Source organism: Dendropsophus ebraccatus, chromosome 10 (genome assembly GCF_027789765.1).
Source record: "Dendropsophus ebraccatus isolate aDenEbr1 chromosome 10, aDenEbr1.pat, whole genome shotgun sequence".
Lineage (NCBI taxonomy): Eukaryota > Metazoa > Chordata > Amphibia > Anura > Hylidae > Dendropsophus > Dendropsophus ebraccatus.
This window is the reverse complement of record NC_091463.1, coordinates 89999093-90009861: the sequence shown is the minus strand read 5'-3', so window position 1 is coordinate 90009861 and position 10769 is coordinate 89999093. Positions and strand designations below refer to the sequence as shown.

Below are 10769 nucleotides of genomic sequence, written 5' to 3'. Positions count from 1 at the left end.
CTCTCTCACAGGGATGCAAATCCTGAGGATCCAGAGTTATCTGTGGGGGCTCATCTGGAATCGGCCTTGTGGATGGTGAACGGTGAATCACCTCGGTTGCTATGGATATTTTTTCTGGACGGTAAGTAATATATAGGCAATGTGAAAGGGATATGCGAAGTTGAGTCACTGTCGGTGAGTTTCCACGACATTAGCCCCAATGGTCAAGCTTGACAACATGTTTATCTATATGTAAAAAAAAAGAAAGTTAAATGGTTAGGAAAACAAGTTAACGTTCATGTATATATATATAAATAAGTGTATTCATCGATACTCCAAGAGTTGGCATTCAGCATCATGGGCTAGAAACAAAAATTGAGAACTTTATCTAACAAAGCAATATTTGGGTAATATTTTATAATCAACGTTCAGTCCTTGTGGTTTCAAGGACCCTAGGCGAAATATCCATTGTAGTTCCCTTTTCTTAAGCATGGATAAACGGTCCCCTCCCTGAGGCAAGGATGGTATTTGGTCAATGAACATGATCTTCAGATCACTCTCTTGGTGTTTTAAGTCCAAGAAATGTTTGGATACCGGCAAATCATGTTTGCCTTTCCTAATAGTATAACGATGCTGGGTCAATCTGGTTTTTACATCGTATGTGGTCTCCCCTACGTAAAGGAGTTTGCAAGGACACCATAATACATAGATAGTATATTCAGAATTGCAATTCAAAAATTTATTGATTTTGTATCTTTTACCCGTAGTGGGGTGTTGAAGAAATTGACCCTTCTGGACATACCTGCAGTTGACACAGCCACCACATGGATAGCAGCCAACTGCACGCGGACCCAGAAAGGTAAGTGAAGAGTGGGTTAATGGAGTGACATCCGTTTTAACCACAATGTCCCTGATATTGGGGGCTCTCTTGTACGACATCAAAGGTTTAGTTTGTAGACTATCAAGACTATTGATCACCCTCGAGAAAGCAACACGCGAAACGCGCGTCGGGTGTACGGTGAGGTGGACTTATATACTAAGGACATGTATGGGTAATATCTACTATGTGTTTATGGCGTTTTTTTATATGTCTCTCTGCCATATACCCACTGTGGGAGTTATTTACTTGCTGTATGTAGTACCAACCCAGTGCCCAGTATATATGTTTGTATATGTAGGTTGTCTATATTTTCTTCCTACCGTTTGATATAGCATTTTATGTATAAAGAACTCTTTGATCCACCGTTTGTATGGGGATTTGTATTAGCTTCAGCCCCCCCATTATGTATTTTTAAATCTCTTTTTTTGATATACCAATAATAATAATAAAAAATATTTATATTTACATTGGTCTTGCATTCGGTTTTTCTTGTTTTTTGTGTTGGATAGTTTCGGGTGCGCATAGACCGCACTATTTAGGCCTTTTTTGGTAGGATCATTAATGAATATATAAAACACTTGTGTTACATGTGTGTATTCACTGGCTTGAGAAAGCTCCTATTGGAGGAGCGAAACTTCGCTTTTTTCCTTGTGTATCGTTTATGGAATAAATTTTCACAATTTTCACCTTCAAGTCTGGATGTGCTGCAAGTCGATTTTTTTGTTTGTCTAAATAAAACACCTGTGGACCAAGGTGTGACAGCAGGCACCCAGCAGAACCTAAATCTTTAGAGTGCTGCGTGAACTTTGTTTTTTCTAGATAGATATGTAGATAGATAGGTAGATAGATAGAAGACAGTAATGGGTCCCTTGGGCTCTTGCAACGGTAGTCCTGAGTGGCAATTGACCCACCCGGACTATCGGTACTGCCAACCACAGAAAGCGAAAAAATAACCCAAGGTATATGGTTAGTGTGTATAGGTGCTGGTGCGGAGGAAAAGATTCCCAGTGGTATAGAAATATAATAGCTTTACTGTGCAGTCTCTGGATAGTACAAAACACTTTGGCAGCAAATAGATAAATCTTTACACCGACTGTAGTGCTTAAACTTGGTTGTGCTGAGGAGATGCTTGTAGAAGTAGAACACAGTAGAGGTAGTTGTAGCGGTGCTTGAAGAGTTGAAAGTAGAGTAGAGCAGCATAGAGGAAAAGAGTTTGCTGAGGGAGTCCCAACCCAATGTAGCGATGTACTTTGCTGAACTAGAGAGAATACTTGAGAGTGAGAGATACTTGTACCCGTGTATAGACTATAGCGTGACCATAACAAAAGGGGTGGTCCCAGGACCATGATTAAGCGCGCATGCGTGCGAAACGCATAGGTCCTTTGCTGTTCACCATATATGAGCTTTTTTAACCATTTTGGAATGAAATAAAGTTTTGATATATTTTTAACTGCGGAGTGCTGGGACCACCACTTTTGTTACTTTCATCCCGAATTGGCAGCTGGCCGAAGCCAGACCCGTGCACCCTCTCTCTTCACATGAGGATCCTCTCAGACCCAAACAGGAGGTGAGCTGACTACCATTATTTTTTCTCTATAGTATGACCACCTTCTTCCCTACAGCGTCGAGCTACTCATCCTAATAGGGTGATACAAGCCCCAGCCCTGGTTATCTGGGTGAAGCTCAGCTTCCGAGTCTTCCCAGTTACCTGCACTGCGAGATAGAATACATAGACCCTTTGATAGCTTTGCCCTATCCAGGCTATTTCCTCTTGTGTATCAGGATACTGCCCTGCACCTTTTAGACTGGTTCACAGCGTGGGCTAGGATATTCCCAGACTCTTCTCCCTCTGTAGTGTCTAGCAGTAGTAGGAATACTGAAAGAACGGAGTGTCTCTAGTTGCATCTGCATACACACGTGTCTTAGATTCAACCAGACTAGACTGAACTGACTTGTTCCAGACAAGAGTCCTGGCAGAGCTAGGCCCTGGCTTGGCTACAGCAGGGACGTCTGTTCTGTGTGTCCTTCTCCCATGAGAAACTGGGAAGAACTAACGCTATACCTCTTCCCACCAAGTAACTTCCTACAGGGGCTAAGTAAGGTACCCTGTGAGTGGTGGAAAGGAATGTGTGCTAGAAAAAGAAGGAAAGAGCATCTACTATAGGCTGGCAAAAGCACATGGTACACATAAAACAGTAACCCTTTGCTAACTTCAACTGTGCAACACATTAGAGCATACATATAAAATACTGACATCTTGTGGTGAAACTATAGACTACTACCTTCATCACCACTGAACCTAGCGTAAGAAGCTTTTGCGACAGGTGTAAGAGACAAAAACGAAACACCCGTAGTGGGAAACCACAGATAGATAGATAGATAGATAGATAACACAGTATACAGGTAGCACTACACCAGTTTGTGGAGTCCGAGTGCCAGCAGGGACTGCTGTGACCAGGAACCACTTAGTTATATCAAGGAATTCCCCACAGCACGTCTTGTAGATCAAACGAAGTGATTTATTATAGTGCTTGAAAAGCACTATATTGTAATCCGTAATCTTCTTCTTCTTCTTCCGTTTCTTCTTCTTCCGTTTCTTCTTCTTCCAGCCATTTTTCTGCGCGTAATACAGCCCGAACCGCTTTGTGCACAGACTCTGATCGAACTGCGTTTCGAAGCCCTCGGCGGTGTGTGGTGTGCTATCTATTTTTCGTTTTGATCGGATTTGTCGTTTTTAAGAAATTTACGTTTAAAGACCCCGAATTTCCCATAGAAAATAATGGCCCATTGCAAATAATGGCCACACTCTAACCGCTAACAGCCAATCACAGCACATATGCAAATAGCTGAAATATAGCAGCCAATAGGAACTCTAAGGTCTCGTCATGCATTGTATCACAACATCCACAGTCACATGTCCACTATTGGCCAATAGAAGATGTAATATATGGAAGGTCCTTAACCATTTTGTCTCACTGACATGAGTAAGATTGTCATGGTAACTGAGCAATGATCTTTACCATTCTAAGTACTCAGATCGCTCTTAAAGGGACCCAGGTCTCCCTTAAAGGAACGCAAGTCGCTCTTAAAGGGACCCAAGTCTCTCCTAAAGGGACGGGAGCCATGTCGCTCTTAAAGGGACCCAAGTCGTTCTTAAAGGTACCCAAGTCGCTCTTAAAGTGGCGGGACCCAAGTCGCTCTTAAAGGGACGGGACCCAAGTCGCTCTTAAAAAGTCCCATGTAGCTCTTAAAGGGATCCAAGTCGCTCTTAAAGGGACGGGACCCAAGTTGCTCTTAAAAGGGACCCAAGTCACTCCAAAAGGTATGGGACCCATGTCGCTCTTAAAAAGACCCATGTTGCTAGAGCGACCTAGGTCCCTTTAAGAGCGGCCCGGGTCCCTTTAAGAGCGACCTGGGTCCTTTTTAAGAGCGACCTGGGTCCTTTTAAGAGCGAAATAAGTCCCTTCAAGAGCAAAATATGTCCCTTTAAGAGCGACCTGGGTCCCTTTAAGAGCGAAATATGTCCCTATAAGAGCGACCTGGGTCCCTTTAAGAGCAAAATTGGTCCCTTTAAGAGCGAAATTGGTCCGTTTAAGAGTGAAATCGGTCCCTTTAAGAGTGAAATTGGTCCCTTTAAGAGTGAAATTGGTCCATTTAAGAGCGACCAGGGTCCCTTTAAGAGCGAAATATGTCCCTTCAAGAGCAAAATATGTCCCTTTAAGAGCGACCTTGGTCCCTTTAAGAGCAAAATATGTCCCTTTAAGAGCAAAATGGGTCCTTTTAAGAGCAACCTGGGTCCCTTTAAGAGCGAAATGGGTCTCTTTAAGAGCGAAATGGGTCTCTTTAAGAGCAACCTGGGTCCCTTTAAGAGCGACCTGGGTCCCTTTAAGAGCAAAATGGGTCCCTTTAAGAGCGACCTTGGTCCCTTTAAGAGCGAAATATGTCCCTTTAAGAGCAAAATGGGTCCTTTTAAGAGCAACCTGGGTCCCTTTAAGAGCGAAATGGGTCTCTTTAAGAGCGAAATGGGTCTCTTTAAGAGCAACCTGGGTCCCTTTAAGAGCGAAATGGGTCCCTTTAAGAGCGAAATGGGTCCCTTTAAGAGCGAAATGGGTCCCTTTTAGAGTGACCTGGGTCCCTTTAAAAGCAAAATATGCCCCTTTAAGAGCGAAATAAGTCCCTTTAAGAACGAAATAAGTCCCTTTAAGAGCGACCTGGGGCCCTTTAAGAGTGACCTGGGTCCCTCTAAGAGCGACCTGGGGCCCTTTAAGAGCGAAATATGTACCTTTAAGAGCAAAATGGGTCCCTTTAAGTGCGACCTGGGTCCCTTTAAGAGCCACCTGGTTCCCTTTAAGAGCCACTTGGGTCCCTTTAAGTGCAACTGGGGCCCTTTAAGAGCGACCTGGGTCCCTTTTAGAGTGAAATGGGTGCCATTAAGAGCAACCTGGGTCCCTTTAAGAGCGACCTGGGTACCTTTAAGAGCGACCTGGGTCCCTTTAAGAGCGACCTAGGTACCTTTAAGAGCGACCTAGGTACTGTACCTTTAAGAGCGACCTGGGTCTCTTTAAGAGCGACCTGGGTTACGTTAAGAGTGACCTGGGTCCCTTTAAGAGCGAAGGGACCCACGTTGCTCTTAAAGCGACCCAGGTCGCTCCTAAAGGGGCCCATGTCGCTCTTAAAGGGACGGGAGCCAAGTTGCTCTTAAAGGGATGGGACCCAAGTCGCTCTTAAAGGGACGGCACCCAAGATTAAAGTTAAATGGAAGTCACTGGTAAAGGGGCGCTCTGGAAGTAACTGGTAAAGGGGCGCTCTTTTCAAGCACTATGTATTTCCCTGGAAATGCAAATCTAGTTCCTTTTGAAAGTTAGCAAAATAACCGGTGCAACACAGCAAAAGTGAGTCTTATGCGACGTTTCTGCGGTCTCCACCGCTCCACATGCTTGAGAAAGGCGATGGAGACCGCAGAAATGTTGCATCATACTCACTTTTGCTGTGTTGCACCTGTTATTTTGCTAACTTTCAAAAAGGAATAAATCACTTTGTTTGATCTACAAGACGTGATGTGGGGAATTCCTTGATATAGATAGATAGATAGATTATAAATAGATAAGGTATAGATCAGTAATTGATAGACAATAGATGATAGATGAGATATAGGTAGATATATAATTAGTTGTGAGTAATATAGATAATAGATCTGGTAGCTCGGCGACATATCTCTTACATATCTATGTCCTCATGTCACATAGATACTGGCAGAACCTACAATTATCAGCTATTGGGTAATATAGGGCAGCAGGTATGGATAGTTCAGATGCCAATATTAATCCTCTCAGCATTCCTTGTCGTGAGATCAACAATAACATTATAATGGAGGATGAGGAGGATGAGGAGGAAGAGGCGGTGATGGCAGCAGACAGCAGTCAGCAGTGTATAAAAGCAGAACATGTGTCCAGTATCCTCACTACTCTCCAGCTGCTCTCGACCAACACATCATCATGGTGTCTAAGGTGGTATCCCGGGGGCTCATCCTGCTGGTGTTCCTCACCCTACAGGCCAAAGGTAAGAGCACAACTACTACTGTCAGTGATCAGCTTATTGATGGATTCTTAGAGATGCTACTATTGGATGTATTTAATAATGGACACTTTGCAAATCATCTTGAATTAACATTTTGTATATATGAAGTTTTATGTGTCTCCACGGCAACAGACTACACATAAATCCTCTATGTAGTCTGACCAGATTCACACTGTGTTTGTTTTTACATTTTACATATCTATTTTATACTCTTAAAATGGAAAATGGCTGAATAATACCAGATTTATGAATATGTGGGAAATAGCAACGGGTGTAAACTGCCCATAGCAACCAATGACAGCTCAGCTTATATTTCACCAGGGCTGTATGTAAGCTGTAATCGGTTGCTATGGGCAGCTTAACAATCCGACCAGCACTTATCTCCCCCATCCTACACATACCCAGAAATGCTTGGCATGGCCAGGTGTTCTTATGTTCTCTATAGGGAGAGGTAAGATAAAGCAGAGGTGCAGAGCTGCAGAGAGTTATGACTGTGGCTTATGTCTCCAAGAACAAAGGGGTCAGGCTTTTCCATCATGCACAATATAATCTATTGGTAGACGATTGGAGTCCCAAACCCTTTATACCAATGTCCAAACCCACCACAAGCAACAGGTATGGTAAGGTATATGGGGACCCTAACATTCGTTCTAGTTTACACACTGAGATGAATCTGGGCCATAACACAGTGTGAACCTAGCCTTAGATCGCAGTCATGTGTCACCCTCATGCAAACACTCCCTCTTCTGTGCTAGAGCACCATCCATACTGACATCAACCAGACTCACTACACTACATAACAATAACATAAACCCTTTCTACACAGTCCACCAGAGATGTCGGCCTACATGTGGTGTTGCTCACTTGCAATCTGAGGGCGACACTCACACTCTATAGGACGTGTTCGTTTCTTGTTTGTTCTGTATACAGTTTATCAGTCCTCTGCAGACAGTCATTTGACCTATCACTTTAGTTCTGTTTAGCCGTTATTTGAGCGGCCGCATGAGCGGCTTTTCAGGCTTAGAAAAACTTTCTTCCACAAACAGCGCCACTCTTGCCCTCAGTTTGGGTGTGGGGAGTTTTGCAGTTCAGTCTTATTAAAGTGAATGGAGCAGAATTGTAATACCACACACAACCTGAGGACAGGGGTGGTGCTGTTTTTGCAAGAAATTAGCCATGCTTTCTCTAATCCTGGACACTCCCTTAAAATCCTGTTTTAGTAATAATGTTTCATCTTTTTATCCACATACTCAAATATTTTGGACACTACTTGATGGTTTTTTTTTTCTCTTTTTTCCCTACAGTGTTTTGTCAAGGTAAGTACACCTATATTCTCACTATTATATATTTTCACCCTTATAGATTTCTCACCTTTATATACTCTATGCCTCACATACTCTCACCTTTATATTCTTCTCACCAGTATACTGTATATTCTTAGCTTACTCTAACCATTATATACTCTCCCCTATATCCCACCTTTATATACTCCTAACCTGTCGTTGTAATATTAAGTATTACTCACCTCCCAATTGTTTCTTACTTATCTTATTCTTTTTATTAAACGGCTATTCCCATCTCAGATTGGTAACCAGGATATAACAAGCTGATACCTGGGGGCCTGACTATTGGGACCCCACTGATCCTGAGTACGGGGACACAATTACCCTACAATGTCTAGATCTCTCACCTCACCACAGCCACTACCCCATTCATTTGATATGAAGCTGTTGAACCCTTTTTAAGCCCCACAGAGTGCCGGCCCAATGAGTGCTCCATTCATTGCGACATGATTACATCCCCCTTAACCTCCTTGATGAGGTCCCAGCAGTCGGACCCTCAATGATCAGCTTGTCCTATTCTATCTTATGCATTGGGGATAACAATCTAAGAGGAGAATATCCCTTTAAATGGGTTGTCTAGGCTTAGAAGAACATGACCACTTTCTTCCAGAAACAGCACCACTTCTGTCTTCAGTTTGGGTGCGGTATTGCATCTTAGTTTCATTGATGTGAATGAATATTAATTGCCAAATCCCACCAAGCTGGAGACAGGGGATGTGCAGTTTCTGGACGAAAGTGGCCATGTTTTTCCCTGTGGGCCTGTGCAAATTCAGCGGATTTCTGCGGCGGAGAGCTTCCTCCTTCATTGTCAAACAGTGTGCATATGGGAAGGCTTACGTGAGCCTTCCCATAGACACAAAGTTTGACACTGAGGCAAGCGGCATTCCGCCGCAGAATTCCACTGAATTTGCTAAGTGTGAACAGGCCCTAAGCCTGGATAACCCCTTTAACTAGAGCTGGACACATCTGAGGAGTCTGGTGGCTAGTGAGGCTCAAAATCAGTTTCTGCCCCCTAATACCAATTTCTATAGAGTTGTTATTGGCAGCTGCTCTATAATTCAGAATGGTCTCTATGTTTATTATTTGGTTCTGTACAAAGACAGTAATCCCCATATACTATGTACGGTATATAGCCATCCTTATGTATCTAATGTATAGTGACATTTAATTTTTCATTCATTGTCTCCACAGAAACAAGTACAACTGTAACATCTGCAACAACAAATTCAACAACAGCAACTACAGCAGCTACAACAGCTACAACTACCACTACAGCCTCATCATCATGTATGTATTTATATCTGTTCTCTCACGGCCGCCATAAACCCATAATGCAATTCCCAGATATATTCTTGAAATCTTTTTGTTCACTTTATATTGATCCTACTACACCTGGATTATTATATAGCAGAATTATCTTATATCATGTGGACTGAAAAAGAGGAAATCATCAGCCTATAGGGGGCGACATTACTCATGTAATCCTTCATTTCACATCTCCTCTTGCAGCGCCACCTCGCATCAGCCGCGGGGAGATCGTCATCATCGTCTTGACTGCGCTCATCCTCTTCTTCATCCTCTTGATGCCCTGCCTGTTTGTAAGTATTTGAAAACAATGCCCATTGGTTTCAATGAGGTCACCGCTACAGGGGCATGGAGAGGAAACTAAGGGATAAGATGAGCACTGCTCTAGAGGCCACAGCCAAGTGACAGATCACAGAGGTTACAGTCTCTTCCAGTCCCTGGTGCCTTAAGTGACCCAACCATCTCTATCACATAAGAAGACACCAGTATTATAGATTGCAAAGATCTTGCATTAGGTCGCAGGAGAAATGGGGTCATAATTTTGAAAACTGATAATCCCTTTAAACCCTTTAAGGCGATCCTATGATTTGACATAACTTTAACTTGGGGGATCTCCATTATTTACAGCTTTTCCCTTTGTATGACCTTCCACCAACACCCCGTGAACCCCAATATCTAACATATATTTTATTTTTTGCAGTTCTTCTTCTTTAGAACATAATTGTAACTAAACATTCTGGAACCAGAGACTGGGACATGAAGAACCCTTATACTTTGTACAGTTCCTCCTGCATATGTTTACAGTGATGGCAATGTAGGTGAAATCTTCAGAGGTATCGTAGGACCTTGGCATCTCCATCCATGTCCGCCATATTGCCTCTGGAGATGTTTGACCTTGAGCCATGAAGGGTTCTGATCATCCATAAACCTGTGATTTGTATTTATTTCTTCTAATTTAAATACATAATAAATTATTTAAAAAAACGTTGGTGTCCTGCGTGTATCTGAAGGTCTCTGCTATTACTATAATGACCATGACATAGTCATATATTACAAACAGTGACCCATATGAAAAAACCTGGATAACTACTGATTGACTATTGACATTACTATCTATTACTATTATTATCTATCACAATTATAGACAAACATAATGTTACTAAACTAATGACTAATATTATTGAGCGGGTTGGGTAAACCTCCACAGTGCAGGGAAAAAACAGAACTGATCCTCTGTGTTAAGGACTTCTCTAGAAGATAATAATTCAGGCCTTCCCTGAACTAATGAATCGGCCATGACAACATCATGTGGCAGAGAGTTCCACAGTCTTACCGCTCGTACAGTAAAGAACCCGCGTCGATGCTGATGATGAAATCTTCTTTTCTCTAGACGTAGAGGATGCCCCCTTGTCATGGTTACAGACCTAGGAGTAAGGAGATCACTACAAAGATCTCTGTACTGTTCATTCATATATTTGTATATTATGATCGGCTCGCCCCTAAGACGTCTTTTTTCTAGTGTAAATAACCCCAAGCTTGATAACCTGTCCTGGTCCTGTAACCCACCCATTCCCTTAATGACCTTTGTTGCCCTCCTCTGCACCCGCTCCAGTTCAGCTGTGTCCTTCTTATATACCGGTGCCCAAAACTGTACACAGTATATACCATGTGTGGTCTGACCAGTG

The 10769-nt window shown here is 42.7% G+C and overlaps 1 protein-coding gene across 2 annotated transcripts; it reads left to right on the top strand.

Moving 5' to 3' along the window:
- Positions 1-6314: 6314 nt before the first annotated feature.
- LOC138765754 (UPF0746 protein DDB_G0280785-like) lies at positions 6315-10044 on the top strand. 2 transcript variants are annotated; one of them, XM_069942800.1, is made up of 5 exons: positions 6315-6418; positions 7741-7752; positions 8971-9066; positions 9289-9377; positions 9785-10044. In XM_069942800.1, the coding sequence occupies exons 1-5, from the start codon at positions 6355-6357 to the stop codon at positions 9803-9805; spliced, it is 282 nt and encodes a 93-aa protein (XP_069798901.1). In that variant the 5' UTR covers positions 6315-6354; the 3' UTR covers positions 9806-10044. The 2 variants fall into 2 exon arrangements, with proteins under 2 accessions (XP_069798901.1, XP_069798902.1); XM_069942801.1 differs by lacking the exon at positions 7741-7752.
- Positions 10045-10769: the final 725 nt, after the last annotated feature.